Below are 27,912 nucleotides of genomic sequence, written 5' to 3'. Positions count from 1 at the left end.
GTTTCACATCGAAGCCTTCTACTGCCCTTTGACTTCTTAGGTTCTTTCTCCTGGACAGGAAAAGCTGCATTGTTTTAAATATAGACCAAGCCAAAAACAGCAGCAGACAATACAACATAATATTAACAGTTAATTTACAGTTTGCTGCTGCAGTCTTGAAGGTATTCATATGACGGGCCTCTGTCTTTCTATATTTATAAAAATAAAATTACTTAAAAGTATTATATATATATATATGTGTGTGTGTGTGTGTGTGTGTGTGTGTGTGTGATAACATAATCACTTCAGTATTTACTGTCTGAAAATGTTTAGATTCCATATCCATTAATGCAAATCGTCAGGAAAGAAACCATGATTTTTAGTATTTCAAAAAGTACTAGTGAATAATTTTATTTATTCTTACTGTGCATCATTTTAAGTCATGCAGCCTATTGTCTAATGATTCAAAAAGTGCCAATATGTTATTTAAGTGCCTATTGTCGATATAGTATCTATGTCATCTATATAATAGCTCAGTTCTCTATATCTTTCTGCAATTAAAATAAAAGCAGGCCTATAGGTCGACTTGGCTATATTATCTTAGTAAGTAAAAGTGCTTGTCGCGAGTCATGTGATGACGACGTCTCTCTCATGGCGGCGTTTACTGTGAAGTTCAAAGGTCTGGACTCCTGTAGGTGATCATAAACGCTCAGCACACATAAATCCGGCAGTGGAGCCACTCGTCTATACTGTAGTTTCATTTTTACCACATTTACAAACGCAATGGAGCGAGTGGAAGTAACCAGTGTGACCCATTCTCAGGGAGTTCGTATGCTGTTCAGTTTAATGACTCCTAATGAATCCTCGTTCGCGACTGTACGAGAGGTGCCGACTTATGTCAACCAGGTATGTGTGACATCACTAGCACGTTCAAGCTGGATTTAGGAAAACAATTAACGTTAGTAGATTACGCACAGATTTATAGGCCTACTGCACGAACTACAGTGTTTAACACCAACAGCACACTCACAAAGAAATGTAGTTTTCTGCACAGCTTACACAAGCTGAGCTTGCACGGGGTGTTTGCGTCTTTGACTATTTTTTTCCCCTCAACGAAATTGTCTTCATACCTTTTTCAGCACGCACAGCAACTTTCTTCGTGTTAAAATGGTGCAAGAACGCATTAGAAATTGTTCAGGAGTGCCATAGAAATACACTGTTACAGCCTACTACAATATACTGGCATATTGTGAAAAGTACATTGTCTGTCTGTCTGTCTATCTAGGCTACTTGCACAAGTGCACCTAGAGGCCTACATACTGTGATTATATGGATGATATCTTATAACACACACACACACACACACATATATAAACTATTTTGTCACCTGTTGGTACCAGTAGATGTGACTCTATGAATTTCGAATGTGCAAATATTACTTGTTCTTCATTTTGTTAATCATGTTTCATATGGTCAGTATATTATTGTAAACAAAACATCTGTAATTGGGATTTCTTCAGGGTGTCTCCACCCATGTTTTCTAACAACACGTCTAATACCACAGGTTTAAATGATGTCGTAATTGGATATTGTACCTTGTTAATTGTGTGGTTTCTTGATTTTCATTAACGTGCAAAAACAGTGAGCACCATTGCTGTAACAATTGGAAAACAAGTCTGCCACCTGTTCAGGTTTTTAAGCCCTACAGCGGGGAGATCGCTTCTTAGATTTTAACAGCACCATGTGTGTGTGTTTTTCGGTTTGGCTGCGCTCAAATCAACACATGTTTGTTATTTGAGGTAAAACACTCACATTTTTACAGGCCGCCATAAACACATGAATAGAGAAATTGCAATTAACCACACAGCAGGAATCCTAATTGTTGTAATTCTGTCACAAACACACACTTGTTAAATTGCCTCGCTCACCATTTCTGCAGAACTTTATTTGAAGTTTCTGTCTCTTGATGTGTTTGAGTGAGACAATAGAAATTCTCTGTTTTTTTTTGTCTTGGTCAATACATGGATTTGTGCTTTTTTTCTTCATTTTATATACTTTCTTCCTTTATTTTGAATTTGAAGCATAATTAAAAACTGTCGTTCAGACTGTCTACACGACACTGTTAGACGATAAAAGCGAAGTTGAAACAATAAAATCTCAATAAAAAGTGTATTAGACATTTGTATAATGCAAGTTTAGTTGACAGTACATTGCTTAAAAAATGTTTGACTGTATTTGCATTTTTTATTTGTATTTTTTTGGTGTAAAGTTACATGAACCGTCCAGAATCTGTACAAGAAAGCTAAGGAAAAAAAACTAAAACACTAACATCTGCTCCACAAATGTCATTTTTCGTTCTTGGTGAGATCTGAGTCCACAATCACAGCTTTATATACAACTATTAAGAGCCCCTCAACAATTTTTGCAAGCTTGAAATATGTTACTGCAGGGCTAATAGCTGTTTTCATTTTGTTTCTTATAAAAAAAAAAACATGCTGACAGATGTTAAAATAAGTTTCTCAAACCTTTTAAATTGAAGTGCACGTACAGTTTACTTATAGTTTATAAACAGCATAGCTCACTGAAGTTAAATATCCAATTAGATTGAATTTCATTTACATTAACTTTAGTTTAGAAGTTTTGGAAGTAGGTTTCATAGCACTAGCAGCTAGAGCTTCGCTGCAGTCGGCGGCCAGATGTGTCCAGGTTTGCGTGTGATAGGGGTTCCCAAGGGGTCTATCCTGCCTTACACACACACACACACACACACACATATACATGGCCCGTTCCACCTGTAGATCTACTCTATACTGTTGTGCCACAACTCCGCCCCCTACTTCCACACTCTCAGTTCCGCGTGCATGTGTGTTTGCATGTGAGAAAGTGAGTCTCGGGTTTCACACTGCAAAGAGTGTCCCAGAGTACTGCCAGCACCACATCTGTTAACTTTTTAATTGGTCTTTTGTGATTTGCTCCATGTTTATATTGTTTGTATATAAATAATTTATATTCATAAGTATATTAAATCTAGGTAATACTTTAGTATATTTATTACTTATGTTTATGTGCATTTAGTGTACATTTGTATTTCACTGGGAACCAAACCCATGACCTTTTGTGTTGCTAGCAACATGCTAGACAGTTTGAGCTACAGAAATGCTTTTAATTTATATATATGATATTGAATTTATTGGTTATCGACCATAACATGAATTATTGGCTTATTGATATTTAACAGTTCTTGTCCATATCAATGCGTCCCTATGCGTTCATGCATTCCTGGGTATTGAACCTGTGACTTTGCAACAGACTCCACATGCTAATGTTATCCTTTATTTGCTGACAGATGCCTAGTGTGTTGAAGTTTTATGCTTATTTTGTCATGCACTAGGGTTGTTACAGAAAGTCGTGTAACATTTGCAAAACTTGGCTCTTTTGTATTAAGTATTAACACAATATTTAAAGTTCGAGTAACTGTTATGTTTGTTTTCATTTACAGCAGCGATTTAATAATTTTTGTGTTGTAGGCCACGCCATATTTCATTGGTTTGATATTATTGGAGATTGTGCTGGGATGGTTAAAGACAGATGGCCCTCACATCAAGATCAACGACTTCATCACGTCTTTGTCTGCAGGGATGATGTCCCGTCTGCCTCAGTGAGTTGAAAGTGAAAAAGTGAAAGTGAAGTGACATTCAGCCAAGTATGGTGACCCATACTCAGAATTTGTGCTCTGCATTTAACCCATCCAAAGTGCACACACACAGAGCAGTGAACACACACACACACACACACAGACTGTGAGCACACACCCGGAGCAGTGGGCAGCCATTTATGCTGCGGCGCCCGGGGAGCAGTTGGGGGTTCGATGCCTTGCTCAAGGGCACCTAAGTCGTGGTATTGAAGGTGGAGAGAGAACTGTACATGCACTACCCCCACCAACAATTCCTGCCGGCCCGAGACTCGAACCCACAACCTTTCAATTGGGAGTCCAACCCTCTAACCATTAGGCCACGACTTCCCTTAAAGTTGACATCAGCTTCCCAAGTGTGAGATTTATCTCACAATTCCTTAAAAAATGTCTGTAGATATGAAACACAAGATTTTGTCAATAGTCATATTACATATCAGATCACACTGGACCTTACAAAAAGAAACTAAGAACAAAACTAATGTTAATTTCATGTTTCACTCATGCAGTTTCTCTCTAATAGACATGTTTATCTGTTGATGTAACTTAATTCAACACTTTTGGTGTCTTTCTCAAGGCTCGTGGTAAGAAGTTTGGAGCTGTCAGCTTATATTTATGTCTGGAACAACTTCCGTGTATTGGAGCTTCCCTGGGATTCAGCTTGGACGTGGTGGCTTGCGTTTCTTGGTGTGGACATGGGATACTACTGGTTCCATCGATTCGCCCACGGTATGTGAATATCCTGCCAAATCCATTGCTATTATATCCATCCGTCTGCTTCAAAGGAGTTTGCTGAATGTAAAAATGGAACATCGTAACATTCCCATTTTTACAGGGTGTGCTACTTTCTTCTTGTGAATTTTAATATGATTAATTTTGTATTTATTTGGTGCTTTAATCTAGCACTAATAGTATTTTTTACACCTTTCTGGACTGGGAGAGGAACTGTTAAAATTTTCCATATAGTTTATAGTGATATAAAGACAAAAAAACTCATATGAGTACAGATTTTTGTGAAAAACATAAAAATTTACGTCAGGATTCACTGATGTTCTTGCCGTCCCCTTGATGAAACTTCAAAAACAAACTGTTCATTTTTCATCGTCATGCATTAAAATAGCTTTTGGTCATGTTTAAATGTTCTGGAAACATTATTTGATTCTGAAGTCGTATCTGCAGATGTTAGTTTTACATTAAGGGCTGGTTTGGTTCCATGATAATGTGGTTTTGACCCTTAAGGATCGTATGTCTTGCTACTTTTGCGAGTTCATAACTTGGAGAAGCAGGTAACCGATGACTGTTTTTGATTTACCTCAGACTCTATAGGATTTTTATTTTCCATATTTCAGTAAACACATTTATATACAGTATAATCTATCGGCTATCCAGATGTGGAAAATGCACTTTAGGAGAAACGCTTTATCTGGCTTCGCATTTGAAATATCAATCTGTCGAGAAGTAGGCGATTGCAAAAGACACTTATGTTTGCGTAGCATGAGAGTTCAGGCACAGAGCCGCGAGACATGTGTCCAAACAGAGGATAACATTGTCACAGCTGTAATCTTTGAGCACTGTGGTGTTTTTCTTCTCTCTTCAATAGCAGCCGTCGCAACACTGCATTGCCAGTAAACATATACTTTGTTACCATAGACTGTAAATCTGCTTCTTAACAGTTCTCTGTCTTGAGATGCCGGCTCTCCAATATAGCATAATCCTAGTTTTGGTTTACCAAAATACCATTTTACAGGCTGTTTTGTTGTCTCAAATGTGCATTGCTCAATAATTCCCCGTATGTCCTCTTCTATTACATGAGTAAACATCCACAGTGTGTCAGAGGCCAGGGCATTGACTTTAGTTTCTTAGTGAAAAAGGTAAAACAGGCTACTGCCATTTGCTTCTGAAGTATGCTTACCATATGCTACACCAATTCCATCCATTTGAGATTTAATGTTGATACGATGGCAGGACGTTTTTCAAATTACATCTCTCCAGACTTCACTTGGACCCCTAAATAAAGTGATGAGGTGCTTTTGGCTGTCATGTTATGTTTTCCATTGTGTCGGGTCCTTGCTCCGGGTTGGAAATGTAATTTTTGTCAGAGGTCTCCTGTGCTCAATTTGTTCCTTTTGAAGTCAGAGGAAATGATTTGTCTAGTTTTCTGTTCCATCGCTGTCCAAGATGACTTCTTTTGGATGTCGTATGGTTATAATTCATAAAAGACCCAGACATAATGGCTTTTCTTTTTTTAAAGTTAAAATAGTTTAGCTGCTATACCTTTACAACCAGAGAGTATTGCAGAGAAAAGAATCTGCAATGTGACTGAAGCATCATCGGGTTTTGATACCGTTCTGAATTTGTGATTCTTTAGAACATTTCATTATTAATAACAGACTTAAAAGAGTCTTTTGTTGATTAACTGGACTTTGCTGATCATGCTTTTTTTTTTTTTGTTGTAACCAGCAAAACCTAGGCAAAATATATGATGACAGACAACAATAATGACCGTTTTGAGATGATTTTGGGATATACTAAGGATAATATTTTTATTTTTCCATTATTTTAAGGGAATAGTTCACCCAAAAATGAAGGTTTACTGAAAATGTACTCGCCCTTTTATAAACAAGATGTAGATGAGTTGGTTTCTTCATTGGAGCAGATTTAGAGAAAATTAAAATTGCTTTACCAACAGATACTCTGCTGTGAATGGGTGCCATGATCCAGAGTCCATAATCACTAATAGAAATAATCCTTTCTCTATTGAAAATGTCCATCTCCTGTTGCCCTCTCAAATCAATCTCGACCAACATATTTATTGAATATTGTTTTGGACTTGTTTTTAAACTCTGCATGATCTGTGCATATTTCACTCCTAATTCAGACTAGATGACTTTTTAATTGTAAAAGGAGTATTATGCTCAAAGCAACGGTTTGAAGTAAAAAATGTCTTGTTGATGGATTTGTTTATTACAAACACACATTTTGTGAGTTGCTTGTGGATTGATGATTTTATAAGGTGTTTGTACTCTCAATGTGACGGCACCCATTCACTGTAGAGAATCCACTGGTGTGCAAGTGATTTAAAACTAAATTTCTCAAAATCTGCTCGGATGAAGAAACAAACTCATCTTAGATGACCTGAGGGTCAGGACATTTTCAATTTTGGGTGAGCTATTAATAATATTAAATAATTAGTATTTTAAGAAAAAGTGTTAAAATGCAATAAAAATATATAGAAACTTTTTTTAAGTGTGCTGCATGTAAAATATGTTATGATTATTTGATTACCAAAAACCAGCACCAGCCCTTTAACTACAACACATGTCCATCTTTGTTATTTCAGATTTCTCGTCTGACCACTGATCTGAGTCGTACACAGCTGGTGATCTTATGTTTTAGCCAATGATCCTTGAATAGTTTTCATACTCAGTTTTGGTTCAGTTGGTGCACATAAGTTTTTATCTAAAGCTGTATTCTTTTGGGACTTGTAAACTATAAATCTTTATTCTAGCATGAGAAAACAATTTAAAAGGGCATAACAGCTGAAATATGACCACTAGAAAACTATACTGACCCCAATTAGTGCCATTGTAAAATTTGAACTTTTTTTTTTTATCTAATAAAAAATAATCTTTTTTTATTAATTTTATTTTCACTCACATGTCAAAAGGCATTTTTGATAATATAGGGATGTAGGGATATGTGAAAATGCCTGTTATATCTGTAATATAAAATCTGTAGCATTTAAAATTTGTATTGTGTTTTTACAGAATTTATCACAGCTGTCTTGAATCACATTTAAAACTAAATTCAAGCCTAAATTTAAGACCAATTTGTAAAGCAGGTGCTTTTCCTTGTCTGATGTAGCCATTTAATATTGTTAGAAATTCATATCCTCATAAATCAAAGGCTGCGTTTGATTTTGGTGGCTTTTGATGTTGTCCAGGCATCTGCTTCTGCGTGAGCTATTTGCATGCGCCCATTCTGCTCTCTTCTGTCATTCTCTGTTGCATTTTTTCCACATGTTGCCTTATTTTCCAGTTGCCTGCAAACTTTTATTGCGACTCTCTGTGGTGTTTGGCCTTTCCATGTCTTCCTCTACAGTGATGCCACAATCCACTGGGGCTGGCTTTCCAACCACATGGTCGGTTTTGGCAAAATGGGCCAGATGAAGTTTAGCCCGGACTAGGTTAATGTTCTTTTGGATTTTTTTTTAATCCATAGACAAGGGAAATGAATTAAAATAGCTGCAGTCTCCAATGTACAATAAGGAAAATGGTCGATTGTATGGCCTATAAAATGTGCTTTTGCATTAACAAACTGATATTGTTGCCATTTTGATTGTATAGTTGATATTTCATCATTATTGGAATAATATATAGAAAGATTGAACGCGGCTGTCTCACTGATTCTGACTGGTCCCCATATGCTACTATTTCCAAAGAGCTCCACCAAAACCTCAGCTCAACCCTCTGTTTAGGAACTCTGAAGAAAGCCAATGGGGAAGGCCACGGTGGCTGCTGTTGCATTAGGACTTCATCAATTAGTCTTTCATTTCTCAGTCTCATGAGTCATGAGCAATGAAAGATGTATGGTGGACTACAGAAGTCTGGGACCACATCTGGGTTCAAGGATCAACTGTAATTTGAATCTGGAAATAAAGTTTGGGTTTTTTGAAAAGTCTAAAACAAAGAAATGTTATGTAGAATTAATGAGAAATACTTCTGCACTTGCTCACCAATGAATCCTGCAGTTTTCACTTCACAACACGTTATTATTGTGATTGTTTTTATCAGCTGTTTGGACTCCCATTCTGACGGCACCCATTCACTGCAGAGGATCCTTTGGTGACCAAGTGGTGTAATGCTAAATTGCTCCAAATCTGTTCCAATGAAGAAATAAACTCATCTCGAATTGCCTGAGGGTGAAACTTTTTTTTTTTAGTAAATGTGACATTGCGTCCCCAAGTTTCAGAAGATTGATTTTCCAATAGTAATGCTCTCAGATTGGAGTGCTTTTGATGGCAGACTTGCTTAAATAACCTTAGTTTTGGTGATTAGTTTGGCCTAAGGTTGCATTCTGTTCCTCGTAGATGTGTAGCATGACGTCTTTAGATTGATTACAAGTCCTGCAGGTCTTTGGATCGGGAGACCCACTTGTAAGCCCAAATCTTGTAAAGCAACATGCATTTCAAGTCTCTAATTCCCTCTCCTTTTTATTCACTAGAGTCACATAAAGTTATTTGAATAATGATACCTTGGGAAACGTTTGGTCCGTCCAAGGAGGATATTGTCCGGGGTTCTTAGACACACTTTTATCTGGTGTGCACTTCTAGCAGAAGTGTCATTCTGTCGTTTTTTTCTACTGTAGTTTGAGGTTTGGTTGAGGTTAGATGTTATAGGGTTAGATGGGCAGGGAGGGTCGTAAAGTAAGAGAGAAACTATAAACAAGTTATTGAAGGCAGTACGTAATCTTACATTCTTTATCACTTTACATTTTTCATTTGTAACTGGAATCAGAAAAGTCATCAAAAGAAAAAGCCAGCAGTAGCAAAAGGATGCAGTAGCACATATGTTTACATATGCAACCTCTCAATATCTGATTTGGGATACAGTAGTGGCACACGTTTAGCGTTTACGCAGACAGTGGCAGTTGTCAAGACAAACACATCTCGTCAACGCCACTGTGGGGCGTCCCAAAGGAGGCCGGGACTGGATGTTATTGTTTTCAAAAGGGATCCTCTTGGTGGAAGGCAGTGGGGTTTAACCACAGGCCACAGGGGCTTCATAAATCTTCTCCTGCCTCTGGAAGTTCCCGGCCGTGCAGGTTTGAGGGCGTACAAAAGAATCGAACCAGTCAGGATGTAGATCCAGGGCTCGAAAGAGCGCCCCCGGGACCCTGCAATAATATCAACAATGTCCAGCAAATCAGCCACTTGTAATTATAGGCGAGTTTGTGTGTGTACTGTATGTGATTTTTGGATGAGGCCAGACCAAGTCAGTCTGAGGGATGTCTCTTGCTGTGTTGAAAATTTTGTCCTTCGGGATTGGAGTCTACCTTCACCATATGCCATGTGTGAAGTAGGGCTGGGTGAAAATATTTTTCTGATTCATCTCAATCATCATTTGAACTTGATTTCAATATCTATTCTTAAAATACCATCATCGATAATTTACTTTATGCTAGTGTTTCCTGCACTACATTTCAGTGGCCAGCCCCACTCTTGAATTTACAACCACATGACAGAAGTTGCCATTTATCTGTGTTTGGGGTGTGAATTGAATGTCATAAGATAGAAAAAGGCAGTGTTTCGCCAATAAATGGCAATTAAAAAAATTCCATTGCGTTTTCTTTGGAGGCTTAAAGCAATAACATACTGCACAACCTGCGTAGTCTGATGAATAACAAATGACTCCTTTAAACCAATTCTTTTTAGTGTAATGTGATTCACTAACAATTTTTACGAGCCTTCCCTTTAAATGAATCATTCAAAAAGAAAAGTTACCATTTGCATTAGTCTAATTGATCTTTAAACTAATTGAATCTGTCCAAGCGGTTACTCAACCCAAACAATTAATGATTACTTTTAATAATAAAATATGTTAAGGAAATACAGTACACTAATTTACTTCATTTGAATAATTAACTACTATGGGTTTTTTCCGTATGCAATATTTGATGCAGCCTGTGTCTATATGAGTTACTCATTGGTGCATTAATTTAACCGATTTGTTCAAAAACACTGATTAACAATTAACAAATGCACAGTTTTTCCAAATATCAGCTGAGATTATTCGTTTGCACTGTCATTTGAAAAGTACCACTCTTTTTACAAATGTCTCCAGCAGCAGTTTAGACTGCGAGCGAAGACATTGAAGTATTGTGGTGACAGACATGGGTTTAGTTGCTTTGGCTGACTGTTTGTGTTGGCCTCTTTTATTCGCCGACAGCTTGTCCTCTCTGCCCAGACGTTCACAGTTCATTGCTAACCTGAGTGACATGGCACACAGTGGCATCATGTGGGAGCGAGTCTGAGGGTGGCACTAGAGCTGAGGGGATATTTGCATGTTTGATGAATTTAGTGCATGTGATGAAAACAGCTTGACTGCCAAGTGTTCTTGGTCCCTTATAGTTTTTATAATTAGGTTTTTTAAATGTGCAAATGTTTAACACATTAAAAATGCATTAACATATTTGCAAGTAGAGAGTTTTTATGAATTTATTGTTTCTTTCACAATGTCTCTACAGTACTCTTTAAACTGTGCGATGTAATGCACAGTGGTATAATCAGTGTATTTTGTTGTTGGCTTAACCCTTCACCTTGTGTGAGACTTGTGTAAAGGCCTCTCCACAGTGACTTAAGGTAACTTTATGTGAGTTTGTGCATTTCTGTTCCTGTACTTTGTGTTCATACCAGAGTTTATAGATAAGAGCAATTTAAGTACAATAGACACTTTGAATTACTTGGATGCCATGAATATCATCCAATCATTCTGAGAATGTTATGACATGGAAAAAAAACAATTTGAAGTCCTAGAATTGTAGCATGAGCTAGCACGATGGACATTTTCAAGAAAAAAAAAAGAAATCTCGAAATGTATTGAAATATAAGAAATGCTTAAAAAAAATGTAAAAAATCAATTGAGTCCATTAGGGGTGCTCCGATCACGATCGGCCGATCGTTGATGCGCATCTCGTCAGTAAAGCCGGTTCTCTAATCAGCGGTAAATTCCATCAGGTGCCTGATTTCACATAGAGCAGCTGTTACTAAACAGAGCCGTTGTTAACTGAGAAGATGCGCAAATAAATGCTGAATATGAACATGGATTTGCGCAGCTATTCAGTTAACAACGGCTCAGTGTAGTAACAGCTGCTCTATGTGAAATCACACACCTGATGGAATTAACAGCTGATAAGAGAACCGGCTTTACTGACGAGATGCGCATTAACGATCGGCCGATCGTGATCAGAGCACCCCTAGAGTCCATGAATATTAGCTTTTGAGGTCACCTACTGTATATACTAATTCCATTTAGCAGTTTAGAAAATTTTTGACAATTTTGATGACTTATTCGCTACCAAGTTTTTTGTCCAAAAAATAATAATAATCTGTGAAGTGCAGAATGACTCGTCTATAATAATAATAATATTTATTTTATAATTTATAATACTTTTATTATTATTATGATTATTATTTATCTCACCCTGACTAACTAGCAAATTATGTTTGTGGCTGTAAATTAACTACAATTTATGAATTTTATCTATCCTTAAGTGATGAGACCAAAATAATGTTGTTTTTTATATATCCATTTATAGTACATGCTGCTTTCTGTGCAACCATGCGGTTCATCCCTGTATTCTTGAGAAAAGAACACAATCTCTGTGTCTGAGCAGACCGTGATCTTCAGGCATGATGGGAAAGTCTTTTCTGTGGCATAGGTTCTCATCATTAAAGCTCTTCCCCTCTGAATACTGCCTGCCAAACTATGCGGCTTCCAGCAGAGGCCGGCGCACGAGGACATGGATTGCAATGAGGCCTAGCTGAACATACTTCCTACCAGTGACACCCCACATCAATCTTACACTGCTCTGCCCTAGGAGGTGAAAGCATGGGCTCACACACTCTCAAGCAATGACTGGAGCTCTGCGGGTGTGTTTTGAGAAAAAAAAACTCTCATTTCATCTCTTGATTTGAAGCAGAAAGCACTAAAGAGTGTCATTTATAACAAAGTAGTATTAGCTCATGCAATACTTCATTTAAAGTTTGGAATTTAACTGAATTGTGTATATTTGTAATGGAAAGTACTTTTATAATAGCTTGAAATGCAAAGACAACCAGTGGCGTTATTTGGGGGCGGGGTTATCTGTTTGTTCAACCAATAGCAATGTATAATGTTTAGGGAAACGAAATTTTCATGTCACTTTGTTTGCAATTCTGTTTTTCTTTCTTTCTTTTTTTTAACATTATATTATTATTATTATTATTTATATATATTATATTCATAACAATAATAATTCATAGTGTGTGAATAAGAACAAAGCATCTCTTCCTGGTTCTGTTATCTGGATTAAGTGGACAGTTTGATGTTGTTTTCTTAGTGGAGAGCTTTGACTGTTCACTTTGCTGGCCTGGTTATTCTAACATCTCAGCAGAGCCCCACTGGCAGAGAGGAAGATTTCGTTCTTATGCTCTCACCACGGTGTGTTTTGTCAGCTGGATCGCAGCATTTCATTGGGAACTTCACCAGCTCTTAGATTTGATGGACCTCACACTTACACAAGGCCTTCGACTATCTCAGAGCAAATCCTAAAAAAGATTTGACAGTGTTTGCAACCTCATTAGAGGTGCTTGCTAAGGTTATTGAAGGAGGAACCCTAGTCGTATCAAGGGACCAGAATATTATTGAGACTTAGGGGTGGGCTTTTATTTTTTTATTTTTTTTATTTTTAACACTGTATATTTTCTTGAGAATTTTTTTTTTTTCCCAAATGCTAGAATCCACAGAAACTTCAGCTATATTTATTGTTAATAATTATTTACATATTTATACATTGTTTTGTTTTTTTAGAAGAATTTTTCTTGCTCCTTGTGCATATTCAGAAGGATGCAGAAAAATCTTACTGCCCAAAAAAGCGATTGGTGGGCCGAAAATTGTCTTTTCTTCAATTTTTTTATTTATTTTTTTTTTATTTAGGACCAGTAAATTACAGAACAGTTACTGCCTCAATAGTCCAGTACTGGCAAGAGATTTATTATAGCATCAGATCCAGCACAGGCCAAAAAAAGAGCATTTGCCAACAAAAAATGTCTACAGTCTAAACATAGCAATGAGTCTCTTTCATTGCTGCTTATCATTGATTCTTCACATTGTTTTGACAATGTCAGTCCGCTGTATCTTTCTCTCTTTTTGTTGTTTCAGAGTTAAACTTCCTGTGGGCTGCCCATCAGGTTCACCACAGTTCTGAATACTACAATCTGTCGACAGCACTACGTCAGTCAGTCACCCAGCAGTTTTCCTCATGGGTATGAAGTACCTGCATAATTATTAATCCGTGATAATTTTGGCACAATACACGTTAGATCATGTAAAATATATTAGTTAATGAGCTCTAACCGTGTAGCTTATAGCTAATGGCCTATTATGAAGTGATAATATTTTGTGTTTTATCAGGTGTTTTACCTTCCTTTGGCACTGATGGTCCCTCCGTCAGTATTTGCAGTTCACGTTCAGTTTAACCTGCTGTATCAGTTCTGGATTCATACTGAGGTACTATGAGATTTGTCTTTTCTAATTGTTCAGCATATTTGATTTCTGTTTTAAATCATTTCATGGCATATTATAAGCTATTTGTTTCAACATTCTTGCTCTTGATCGTTTCATAGCATGTTAGACTTTAGTTTAGCCATTTTCAAAACTCTTAACCGTTTGTAGTTTTGCCCGTTCTGTGGTTCTGAATACCACACTCAATCACGCATAATGAGATTTTGAGATTTTATGAAATATTCCAAACAGAAGCTTTACATTTGGCATTTAAATTGCCTTCGGTATCGGCTTTACATTCGGGGATCATTTGGGAAATGGATTTGGAATCACTTCCAACTTGTAGAGCCCTATTAGTGAAAACCGTCTTCACGTCTCCAGTTTTCTGAAGGGTGTAATTTATGTTCCCTTTATAGGCTTTTTTTTGATGTCGTGTAATTTATTGGCGTCGAATTCCCAGTCCTCATCCAACATTAGAACGCGGGTTAAGTTGTGAAGGAGCTCCTTTCTTTTAAGATAAAATTCAGCTGTTGCCAGATCTCTCATTACATGGAAATAATGGCCCACTGAAATATGGTGCTCACTTATGCTGAGCTGTTCCCATTTTGCAGACGTCAGAAATCAAGCACTCAAGTAAAAAACCTGATGGTCCACTCTAACACCTGCGATATATGCCTCATTAAGCTTAAATGGATGTTTACATCCTGGTAAAATAAGTGATATGCACGCATTTTTATGAGAGTGTGTTATCAGGCGCATTGGCTTCTATATGCGTCTTCTAATCCAGTGTAATGTTTGTTTTACTTCCAATCTATAAATATTGTTCTTTCCAGCTGGAAATTTGGCCACCTTTCTCTTTCCATAGTTAGCAGACTTTCGACCGAGCTCATCAGATAAGAAAACACTGTGTATTAATGATGTCTCCAAGTACATTTGTGAACATCTGAACCAGTCAAGGTTCCACAATCCCCGAAGAGCACATTTCTTCAGCGCTTTAAGCCAAGATAAAGACAAGGCACTCAATCAGGAAAAAAAATCACATGGTGTATGTAAGACTAATATTAAGAGTCAGTCTGCCTGTCCATGTGAAAAATGTCAAAGGAGGACAATGGGCTAACCTGTGATTATTTGTCTTTTGGGGAGTTGACTGTGGTTTACATACTGTACAGTATATAGAAACAACCTGTTGCTGTCGCCCTTTAGTGCATGAAAGGAAATAGTTATTACTGAGTTTAAAGAGAATAAAGAGAAAGTTCGCCCCAAAAATGAAATTTCTGTCATCATTTACTTTATTTCTTCTGCAAGAAAGAATGTTTAATATTGTGCTAGTCCTTTTTGTCCATGCAAACTTTCAAACTTAAAAGCACCATAAAAGTGGCTTGTGTGAGAAACTGATCCAAATTGAAGTCACTATTCAGTGATAATCTTACCCTTCAGTAAGCTGTTAACAAATGCAAATGGGCCATTGAATCTGTGATTTGAACTTGGGAAACAGATCAGTAAGATTTGAATGAATCAATCAGATGGGTTTTGTGAACATGACCAACTGGTTCAGTCCAACTGATGTCAACATTGTACGTGAAAACCGTCAAATAACATCATATATCTATAGCACATAAGTCACATAAACTATTTAATGATATTAGAATATTACTTTGACCTTGTGAAACTGTTTCTATCACTAGCTGGTCAAAAATCTTGGACCTCTGGAGTGGATCCTAAATACTCCGAGCCACCACAGAGTTCATCATGGTAAGCATTATTACCTTTGACAGTAGAGTTGGATTGCAATGCTCCCATAGTGCATTGGTGTTGCTCAGTTTATCACTGTGGGTCAAAAGCTAGGCCTGTTTTGTCTTATCATGTGACTTAAGTAACACTGGTAATACTGGTTATACGCCTCACCTAAAGAAAAACATTCTACACCTATTTAAAGAGATTTCATAATGACTAGTGATTATGTGTGTAGTGAATCAGTAACGTTTGACCATGCATTCGCAGGGCGAAATCCATATTGCATTGATAAGAATTATGCAGGAATTCTGATCATATGGGACAGGATGTTTGGTAAGTTCTGTGTATCTGCTTTTGAAAAAAAATGTTAACCAATAGTTGTCTGAAAATGAGCCCTAGCAGCACGTGCATTAAAAAAAACAAACAAAAAAAAATTACACAAAGCACAAATTAGTAGTCATTTATTGTCTAAAAAAACACTTTTGAATCGTGACATTTGTATTGTGACTTATAAACACACATGAAAATCAGATGCACTTTGAAAATGAGTTGTTTTCTCTGCTTCGTCCCATCACAGGTACGTTCACTCCTGAGAGTGATAAAGTTGTCTATGGGCTCACACACCCAATCAGCACATTTGAAATCTGGACTGTTGAGGTTAGTCAGGTTATTGAATAAAAAAAATTCTATTATTCTGTGATCTATTTATTTTTGTTATTTAATTATTAATTTAAATTGTATAAAAAATATGAATACAAGTACTGTATTACAGCAAAAATGTATTATTTAATTAATTATTTTTAGGAAAATGCTTATTGATTTATTTAAAAAAGTATGAAATAAATGTGTTTTTGTATTAATCTTTGCATAATTTATGTTTTAAGGTTAGCTTTTTTTGTGTGTGTAAGCAAAGTTTACATCATCCATAAACAAAATGTTTAGATTAATTTGCCCCAACATTCTATCAAGAACTTTGACTAGTGGAAATATCAACACTGCAGATGAATTGGGTTTCACATAATGGGCTCTAGTGTGTCAGACCGGCCTAATTTTAGAGATGTAAATATCTGAGCAGAGTCAATGGGAGCCGGGCTTCTCCTCACATTACCATGCTAGTGGAAAAGCCATGCTGTAACCATAACATTATTACTTCACTTTAAACATACGGCTCGGGAGAGGTGAAAGAGTCCTGCAGAACCAAATGGAGGTTGTGTTTGATTATTTTTTCGGTGCTCTCCTGTGGCGGTCTGGAGTAAGAGTGATCTGGTGTGTGACACAAAGCATTTAGACACGAGGTCTAGATGATGATGAATAAAATGAATAAGAATAATGTTGAGTGAAAAGTTTTTAGGTAATGCAGCATTAAAGAGGGTTGCTTAATATTGAGGCTGCATGTGCCATGTATGGTTTATATCCTCATTCTTCTTTTCTTTCCTCTCTAAAGTTCCTTTATTATCCGTACCTATGGCAGAGGTTCTGGGAAGCTGAAGGAATTTCAAATAAGCTGTCCATCATTTTTAAAGGGCCAGGCTGGACTCCAGGAAAACCAAGACTGGGAGACATTGCTGATATACCCCAGGTGGGATTATTTTTTTTTTTTTTTGCTGCACTATATCAAAATGTTTCTTATTCTGATAAAACAGTAGACTGCATTGCTTTGAACTGAAGATGCATTTAAAATTCTTATTACATTCATACATTTTTAGGATATAGACTTAAAATCATTAGGTGCATCATTAGGAATAAAATAAAGTTCATAAAATGTACAATTATGCATGAAATTGAACAAAACACATCAAGATGTACGTTTTTACTTGTACGTTTACTTCTTGATAGAATGTACGTTTTTACTTATATACATTTTAAATAAATTGTTCTTTTGAACTTTCCAATTATGAAAAACTTCTGGGGGAAAAAAAACGTTTCACTGATTTCAGCATTGAAAGTCATAAGAAATAATTTTTGTGCTCTAGGTCGGTGTATTAGAATAATTTCTGAAGGATCACGTGACACTGAAGACTAGAGTAATGGCTGCTAAAAATTCAGCTTTGCTTTCACAGGAATAAATTATGTTTTAAAATATATTAAAATAGAAAACAGTTATTTTGAATTTGAATATTTAATATATTAAGGTTTTACAATATTTACTGTATTTATAATCAAATAAATGCACCCTTGGTGATCATAAGAGACTTCTTTCAAAAACATTTAAACCTTTTCAAGGTTATGATTTTTAATAAAATGTGGAAAAACACTTTTTCCAAATGCACCTAAACAGTATTTTATGGCCAGGACTATTTGTCTGTCATTTTATGGAAAATGTAGTTAGTATTTAGAAAAACTGGTGGGAAATTATTTTTGAAGTTCCATTTCTACTAGTGGTATAAAAATGTTCATGTTCACCTTTAAACTGGAAACTCTTTTGTTCCTCACCTTACTTGTCGTTTACTACCTGCTGTTTCTGTAACAGGAAAAAAAATGTCTCTCAAATGACTGCCTGAGTTCTCACATAAAAACAGACTCACGTTTCAGACAGACTTTACAAGTGTGCGCCGTTGCCAAATGAATCTTAACCGCCTTTGTGGGCTGAAGCACAATAGGCTCATTTTCTCTGGTCTTTAAAAAGCAAGCTTTTTTTGGGCCCGATCAAACAACGGCCTGCGAAAAGGTTTTGGAGTCTTCTCATCAGGAGAGCGGCGGTTTGCTTTGAAACACGTCTGACTGTGCCACATACTAACAGACGCAGTTTCACACTCTGAAAACCCTGTCTCTCCTTCTTTTTCTGTCGCTCTCACCATGTTACAATCGAAGCCACCTCAAAGTGGATCCTGGTGATCCTAAACATGTGGAGAGAGCAGGAATTTGACAGAAATATCTTGAAAGGCCTTCGGTGATGCAGACCTGGGTGTGCCTGTTGTTTCTCCTGTGGAGTAGAGGAGAAGGAGGTTGGCTCGGATGTGTTGATTTCTGAGGGAAAACAGAACGCAGCGGCGGCACAGCCACCAGGGTTCTGGTGTGAGGGAAAACCAACACGTGTCTGCAGCACAGACAGCCTCAGTAATCCTTAGGAAATCAACAGTGATTAAGTTCTCAATGATTCATGTTAAAAAACACTGATGTATGAAGCAGAATTATTTTAGGTTGGGATCCAAACAGTGATGCAATTTTCCCAGGAATATATATTGAGGTTTGGTTCTACCATTTAATTTGGTGAGTCTGCTATTCGAACATGGTAACCGGTTAATTCAGTGTGGTCTTCTAAACTCTACCAAAGTCGACTACCAGCCTTTGATTAACTAATCGCTCTAATTAACCAAATTGACCTAAATAACCAAATTGACCTTGACGTAAGCCCCGCCCCCCTTAGTTAGTGTTGCTCACCATCTTACAACTGACAGCTGTCAGTGAAAACCTTCTTCCGAGGTGTTTCTGATAAATTTGGGACACAGATGGACCTTCAAGTGGGACTTAAATACGCCATGGAGGGATGTATGGATACATATGTCACCAAGTTGTCCTTAGGACCATCGACAGTCTAATAAGCCATCTTGACTAGTTAATGACGCAAATTAACTAGAAACCATGTAAAACTATCTATCACCTAAATCAACCACCATCAAGAGTGTCTGTTAACTCTAACCAAGATGACCTTGGGACAACTCTAATTATTGGCTATAATTAAGTCAGTAGGAACAGCTAGAAATGTAAAAACATTTAAAACCATGTATAGTCTTAAAAGCATTTTTACTATTGTAAAAAAAAAATGAAAGATTAGATTCTAAATCTCATATCTGAATTAATTTTTTTTTTTTTTTTAGAGAGTTTTTCATTTCAAAACTTTGTTCTTTCTCCAATCAGCTTACAGGAGAGGAAAAGCCTCATGATCCTGCATGGTCCCCTGCAATGCAAGCCTATGTGCTTATACAGTTCATGCTTCTGATAGATGTCTACAACAACTTGTTAATGGATCAAATGGTAAGTACTATTTCTGTGTTTATTTCTTTTTAACTTTGACTGTTGAAATCTACAACAGATTTTCCCAGAAATGTGCCCGACTGAAATGTCAAAGCTATCATCTAAATGCCATCTTTCATTGTCATCTACAGGAGCTTTAAAAGCTTTTAATCTGCTGTGAGGTTTATGCAACCTCGCCAGGTCTATTATCAACCTCGGTCTCTCTCTCATTATCCTTAATGTTCCTCTAATAATAAGGCATTTTACTAGCTTGAGTATGGACTGAATACTTTAAAAGTAATCGTTGTCTATTATTTTTTAAAACGGAGATGTTCAGTTGCCCTTGTCCGTTATCCTTGGAAGTCCGTGTTCCCCAGGCATAGTTTTGGTTAGCCAGAAAGCGTGGCCCCACCCTGCCTCCCCGCTGAAATGAAACGGCCTGTTTTCCTGTGATTCCTACCTCTGTGGTGCTCCCTTAGTTGTGGCTCTCAGAGAACAGGAGATGTGTCCCCTGGATCTCTTTCCTTAGCTCCACCAGCCAATAAAACAAGCTTTTGGTGGTCCAGCAACTAATACAAATGCTCTGACTGCTTTCCCAGCCCTGGAAACCTTCCTTTTGCATCAGTCACCTTATCCAAGGAAAATAACAAACCGAGGCCTTCAGGCTTAGCAATAAATAATGTGAAAGTGTGTATTTATACTGCGTTGTCCATTTGCATGCTCTAACGTTGACAAGTGATGCTGCAGAACTGCTTAATGGCACTCCAAAAAGAAGGAAAATGTTCATTTTTAGTCATCAGTTACATCATCTGTACAGGGCTATCAATCGTGTCTGACTAACTGTTCATAATGCAAGGTCTGTGTAGTGACCTCTGCTTAAATGCAAATTTTGGAAGATGGGTTCCCCCTCTTTTTTCCCCTCTGCCCTTTTGCTCTGTTATTTTAGAAACTGGATATGGAGAGGCTTTAAAATATAACCAATCAAAATAGATTTTTCCCCCTTTTTGTTAATTGTTGAAAAATGAGCCAGCGCTTCAGGGCTGAGGTCTGAGATCTGGATTCTATCTGGTGTCACGCAGGAGAAAGTCTGTAATTGTTTGCTGGTGTCATATCAAAGACGTCATGAGGTCAGTCACCTGATTTAACCACTGCTGAGTATGATGGGTTAGCCAGGTCAAGAAAACATTAACATTTCTGCTTGTATTAACAGCAGATTATCACCAGATTATGATTTCAGGGTAAATCCATCCATAGAGGAGTGCCAATTCAGTCATAGATGATACAGTACTTCCCTTATGGTTGGCCTTGAGTTCTTGGAGCGTTAAGATGGTATTACTCATCTGTCCTGACACCTAAATTTGTTAGGTCACTTACTCTGCTATGTTGCTTGCAAAATTATTTGAGTAAGAGTTATTATTTTTAAGACAAAACAAACACACACACACATTACTTCTCTAAGTGTATTGTATTAATTATCTTTCACCTGCAGATACTATCTGAGCTGAGTGTACTTCTTCTGACTGCCTACGTACTACTTTCTCTAACCTCACTGGGCTTCCTGATAGATCAGAGGTACAGCTCCTATAACATACTCCTATTTTAGTTTAGTTTATTATTATTTATTATTTATAAACAAATAAAATAAATTATGACCGTAAATAGAATTTTACTAACTGTGTGGACACATGCTTTTTATTATTTTATTTTATTTTATTTTTTTATTTTTTATTTTCTTATTAAATAAATTGTGAGTAGATGTATTATTAGGGCAAGCTAAACCTTTTTTATTTTATTTTAAGGGTGAACGGTATTTTTCCCCAGTGAACCAGCTTTTTAAAAATGGATTTAATGTATATATAAAGTAATATGGACATTTTGTTAATATATACTTAACAGCACAGTACAATAATAAAATGGATAAGTAAGAAAACATAAAATGCTTTGTGTTTCTTTCAGGGCTAATGCAGCTGAATTGGAGATGCTGAGATGTGTTTTGATTGTGGCTCTTCAACGGTTTGGTTACATTAAGCCTCTGGTGCCTCTGTTGGCTTTTCTGATTGAAGTAAGTTTGACAGACACACACATCATTACCACAGTCTCAATTATAGATGTCCAGCTTCCATTTAAGCACAAGACCCACTTTCGATCATTCCCAAGATGCTGAAGAACATGATCATCAGGTTTTAGACAAACTTGTGGAGCTTGTGTGCTGCGACAAATCAATGAGACTCTCAAATACTGGCAAGCTGATTTTTCAATTAAGCTTTTCACCCAATTTTTATGTTGAAATTATAGAAAAAGGATGTATTTCCACTAGTGGTATCAGATTTGTGTATATGTGTTAACTCCATCCTAAATGTATGCATGTTTCTGCATGTGTGTGTGTTTTTCGGATCTGGCACTTGGTCTCTCTGCACGCCTCCGTGATGTATGAATCCAGATGTATGGCCAAATTAACCATAAAATTGCTATGTGTGTTTCTGGCACATCTCAGATGACCTTTCATTAGTGCACCACCTCTCTCTTCACAAGCCCTCCATCCTTCCCTCCATTTCTCCTCTTCTCAACATCCCAGCTTTACGCAAAGGCAACGTTTCTGGAATCAATTAAACGCGTCTTCTGCTTGCCGTGGAAGAATGATTAGATTTACACGAGCTGAATTGCTCGTTTTACTGTGTGAGTGTGCATCTCTAAGCTCAGGTGCTGAAATGCACGCAGAACAGTTTTACACAAAGTAGCGTCATATTTTTGGGTCTGTGTGAACTATACCCATAGACTCCATCTGATTTAATGTGTTTCTGTTGTAATAGACCAAGGAAAGAGTTTCCCTTTCGCTGTAACTTACTTTTACATTGGTCTATTTGCAGCAATGCCATTATAACGCTTTAAAAATATATTTGCTAAAAATGGCCATCATTCATCATACTTCAAGATGATATTCTTCCATTTCTGCCTGTTTTTTCCATTCTTTGTTTTTTTCCAGCCATCAAAGCTAATATTTGTCCTCCTTATTTCTCAAATGCGAAACAAAAAAATTGTACCGCTGCAAAGACCCACCCCACTTATTTTGAAGGAAAAGGTTAAGATAATATTATCAAGATCAGCTTCACACAAAAGCTGCAGACAGCAGCACCGCTGGCTTATCTTTTCATAGCACTCGACACCCTCCAGCACACCACAGGAGAGGACTTCTGGAGCTCGGAGCCTGAATTAGACTGATAAGAAGAGTATTAGCAAGCATTTCAGGTGATTGGGCACATTTGTTTCCACTGTTAATTCTCCGGTGTCACTAGTGAACTGGGGTCTGTGGATTGTTTGGGAAATCTTGGAAAAGGAATAATAATAACTTTATTAAAAATGTTTTTCCATATTTACTTCGTACACTACCATTCAAAAGTTTGGGGTCACTTATAATTGTCATCTTATAATTCCCATGGCTGGGTCTATTTGATATAAAGATAAAGAATCTAGAATCTGAAATGATTGTTTTCTGTTTTACTATATTTTAAAATGTCATTTATTCTTGTGATACAAAACTGGATTTTCAGCTTTTTGCTGCTCAAGAATCTTTTCTTATTATTAAATATCACCGTTCTTTTGCCACCGTTTCTTGCTTAACATGTCTACAGCATGCGATCTAAGTTGTATTTTGATTAAAGACATCCCTGATCTAAAAATATGATGCATTAAAAGTTATGTCTTAATGACTTGTTCACCACTCTAGAAGGCTGATGCTAATATATTCTAGAGTTTTCAGTGGCTTCGGATTGCTAAGCAGGTTGCCATGGTGAACAGAACGTTCCTTACAAGCCCCAGGAGACCCATCCATCTTGGACCTTGATTCAGGAATCCCACTGAACTGATTTACAGAAGTCCAGTGAGAGTCACTTGAGGCTGCCACGACAGCTTCTTTTCAGAGAACTGGCGCTCGTTCGGCTGCCAGAAGCAGTAGGGGGTTTCAGTAATGGGTCAGCATTGAGTCTCAGCTCAGAGTCATGGACAAGTGCTTGAACTGCTTTTTTTTTTGATCTGTCTTTGTGTGTGTGGTAAGCTGATGTTTTCTATAGTTTAGGTATGTAGTGAGCGATTCAGTGTATGCTCATCCAGGCTGCATTCATTTGATCAAAAATACAGTAAAAACAGTAATATTTTGAAATCAAAATATATCAAGATGTCATCTATTCCCGTGATGCATTGCTGAATTTTCAGCATCATTACTCCAGTGTCACATGATCATTCAGAAATCATTCTAATATGCTTATTTGGTGCTAAAGAAACATTTCCTATTATTCTGCTTTTTTTTTGTTGTGGAAAATATGCCATTTTGCGCTCTCTAACTAAGAAGCATTGTGAATCACCAACATGTAGGTGTGAATGTGTGCTGCTAGTTTCAGCAACTACGCATGTATCTTTATATTTATATTTATTTCTATTGCTTCTATGTGTGTGAAAGAGAGAAAAAAAGCTGAGGGAGACAGAAAGAGAGACACGAGTGGTCATCTGAGACAGCAAGAGCCGTAAAAAGAAGGGAAAATTACTATATCAAAATGTACACATCTCATGTGTTTTTTCACTTAAAATATGCCTGCAGAGGAAAATCTGAGAGGAAAAAGCCTCTCAAAATGATTGAAATATCTGCCAGTTTGTCATTTAAGGTTGCATTCTGGGATTTGTGAGGTTTCCCAAAAGCTCTTAAGACAGTTTCTCAGCAAAATGAAATCGACTCAGGTGGCAGTATGTAGTTCTGAATGAAAATCTAGAATGAGGTAGTGTCTTAAAAGCATTTTAAGACACTACCTAATATTTTTATCCCTTTTGTCATGCAAATATTAATTGAAATTCTTCTTCTAAATCCCTCCCTTTACTCTTTTCAGCTCTACACTTTGAGCAATTCTTTATAGTTCAATTCAGTTATAGTTCAATGTTTCATACAGACACAGATAGATAGGGGCTTTGTCCAATGCATATGATTCCCCAAAGAAAAACTTTAGTATTGTATTGTAAGATATTTCTCCTAAGACTTGACAACATAGAAAAAAACTTTTAGACTTTTAATGACAGACTTTAGGATCTTAGCAAATCTAAGAGGTTTCAAAGGTTGTAAGTAAATCAGAGAAGCAGAAAATTTAAGCAAAATGCTCTCCTTTTAATAAAAGTATTTTTATTGTTATTTGAATGAGGGTAAACTATATGCATTGGCATTTGATGGGAGGAATCAGGTAGCGTGAGGTCAGGAAGCACAGGACCATGTCTTTTTTCTCTCTCTCTTTTTCTCTCTTTTCTCTCAAAGGGAAACCGCTATGCTGCTCCTGAGGAAACTCTGGTTATTTCCCATTGGAGAAGTAGTTCTGAGAGATAGAATATGATTTTGGACTCTGTTTAGAGCTTGGGTGCAGTTTATGGTCCAGAACGCAAGGAAGGAGGAGCAGTTAAGGTTACAGCTTTTTGGAAGAATGTCCCTTTTGGCTTGTTTCCACAGTGGCTTCTGTGAACCTCAACTCCAAATGCATCATGGGAGATTCTTTGGCCACATGCTTGACCTATTGGCTTTTTTTATGTAGTATATTTCCTGGTGTGCGACATTTAGGTTTCTCACAATTAATCGTTTCAAGTAAGGTTTTGACTTGTGGAATTAAAAATGAATAAAATAAAGTTAGTGCACGGTGATATTGTAACACAATCTTAAATGTATCTATTGTTATACCCTCTTATATTAAAATATTTTTTTGCACATTACCTGTGATAATTCATAACTCTCTAAATAAAAAAATTGTTTTAGAAATGTGCGTTTTAAATATAAATACACAACAAAATACACTTAAACTTTAATGTGCATTACTTGAGATATGTGTCTAAGAAAAAATAAGACATTTAGTAATTCATGTTTGTAGTAATGTATTATTCATAAACTAGAATTAACGCTGTAAAAAAAAATTAACATGGGGCTTGTTTCAAATTTCATTTGAAAAAAATTAAGATTATTATTAACAAGTGTGTTTATTTCATTAAAGAAATTGTGGTTCAGTGTTGTACAGAAAATACTGAGACATTTCACTTTTTTCACAAGTTTTGATACTTGAATTGAGGAACTGATTAAGCTGATAAAATTAAGGAAAGGTGGCTACCTATTTATTTTTGGAGAATTAGTTCAATTATGCAGTTTTATTTTGGCAGAGATTGTTAGTTCCCAGCATATCGCTGAATATGGAGAGTACATTTTTATGTGTTTTTGAGTGAAGGGAAACATCTGTTAGTGTTTAATGGTCAGTTATGTTTGACATTTGAAAGAGTTTCTATTATGCTGAAGTTTCTGTTGTTACCATTGTGCAGAGAAGAACACTCCTATTAATAATATAAAATTCATTGCGTCATTGATTATATAATTTAGGAGGTTTTACATGATTTATTCAGGTAGATTCCATTAAGGAAATCAAGCATTAGATTTTGTAAAATATTATTACAATATTATTTTTAAGTAGATAGGACATAACATTTTTTACAGTGTATTCATTTGAACCTATTTGGCATTAAAATGTAAACATCTTGCTTTCCGCAGGTCTTTGTCTTAATCTCTGCAGTCTACTGGAGTCTACAGTTTGTGAATCAGCGGACTAACGGGATGAAGAAACAAAACTAGATAAGACGTCAACAGCAAACAACCTCATACTGATGCATTACGATTCAATGTCCTGCTCCGGTGACATATTTCATACATTTAATCATGAGATTTGTCCTTTTAATTTTACAAAAATGTTGCTCTCACAAACTATTCTCAATGATTTTGGTTTGGCATTGAAGAGATGCTGTAAAAAGCATAAATTAATATATTGTAAAGATAACATGGTTCGTAGTTCTCAGAATGGTACTCACCAGCTTAAAACTAACTTTTCAGACATAATCAATGCATGTGGTATATTAAATACAAAAGGTACCTATTACTGCACCTGTAGTTTCATCTGCATTTGAAATGTATCAAATAATACAAGTACAATAACCAGTGTAATAAGATTTTTTATTATTATTATTATACACCAGTTTTGTCACACTGCATAGAAAATATCTGACCTCTTACTGATAACATGAAGGACCAACATGCTATTAGGTGTATTTAATTTGAAACCAAAAAAGACTGCTTGTTAGCTGTGGTGTGAGTTCATGTAATTGTACAGAGACCACCAGGTGGTGCTAGCAGGATCCGTAAAAATTGTCCCCCGATTTCATTCAATAGCCTACATGTGTTTATATTGCTATAAGTGTGATAGCATTATATAATAATTGCTGTTAATAGTGTTCATCATCTGGTTGACTACGTCTTGTATTAATTTTCAAGAAAATTCCTGTCATATGCACACAAACTGACAGTAACCACTGATAAGCTACTACTAAATATTGTAGAATCTTAATTTTCTGTAAAGTTGCTTTGCAATGATTTGTATCGTAAAAAGCACTATACAAATAAACTTGAATTGAGTTGAATTGAATTGTTTATTGATCATTGCTGGTCAGGGCCAGTTTCACTGGAGAGCAATTACACTATACAACAAGAAGAAATTAATCGTTCAAAGAAAGTTTTAGTTTTATAATAATTATTATTATAAATGATGCTAATAGTAGTGGTAGTAAGATTTTTTTTTTTTAAAAAAGAACATTTTGGTTTATTTTTAAAAACCACTACAGTCAGTGTGCAGTCAGTCAGCAAGACAAATAATGCAATTATTATAGACAAATAATTTAATGTTTGAAAGAAAGACTTGTCACTATTTCATTGTTAATGGTTTCACTGTTTTGTAACATCTGGATTTCACACCTGGAATAAAGTGAGGTGGTGTGCTTAAACGGTGTGAATAATTAATCACAAATTTGTTAAACGTCTTGTTAACAGATCCCTGGAGGTGTGTCTGAATTGAATATGTTGAATGTTATTGCTCATTACAGATAGAAGCAGCCATAGTTTAAGTGAAGGTTGTTAACAGAATCTTCAGAATATTAACACGTTTCATTTTTTTCATGGTGAAACCTTGCAAAACTTCACTAACTGATTTATTTCACTTTTGATGGATTATGTAACACATGTTATATATTACATATCAATGTGTAATATAAGCTGTTTGCATCTAAAATACACTTTATGGACCATGGGAAACCTGACAATTACACCAACAGGGACTTCAGTGACATTGCATTCTAAATACATAGATATTAATATGGGATTGGTCCCCCTTTTGAAGCTATAATATCTTTATATCCCACTTTTCTGGGAAGGATTTCTTAAAGATTTTGGAGTGTTTTTTT

The 27,912-nt window shown here is 36.3% G+C and overlaps 1 protein-coding gene across 1 annotated transcript; it reads left to right on the top strand.

Moving 5' to 3' along the window:
• The first annotated feature begins 635 nt into the window (after positions 1–635).
• Positions 636–27,096, top strand: LOC128029539 (alkylglycerol monooxygenase). Its single transcript, XM_052617373.1, has 13 exons — positions 636–885; positions 3,507–3,637; positions 4,248–4,399; positions 13,591–13,694; positions 13,843–13,938; positions 15,618–15,684; positions 15,934–15,999; positions 16,244–16,323; positions 17,111–17,245; positions 19,525–19,641; positions 21,110–21,192; positions 21,577–21,682; positions 26,177–27,096. The coding sequence occupies exons 1-13, from the start codon at positions 763–765 to the stop codon at positions 26,255–26,257; spliced, it is 1,341 nt and encodes a 446-aa protein (XP_052473333.1). The 5' UTR covers positions 636–762; the 3' UTR covers positions 26,258–27,096.
• Positions 27,097–27,912: the final 816 nt, after the last annotated feature.

This window comes from Carassius gibelio, chromosome A15, assembly GCF_023724105.1.
Source record: "Carassius gibelio isolate Cgi1373 ecotype wild population from Czech Republic chromosome A15, carGib1.2-hapl.c, whole genome shotgun sequence".
Taxonomy (NCBI): Eukaryota; Metazoa; Chordata; class Actinopteri; order Cypriniformes; family Cyprinidae; genus Carassius; species Carassius gibelio.
The sequence above is the reverse complement of the archived record's forward strand: the minus strand, read 5'-3'. Positions and strand labels throughout refer to the sequence as shown.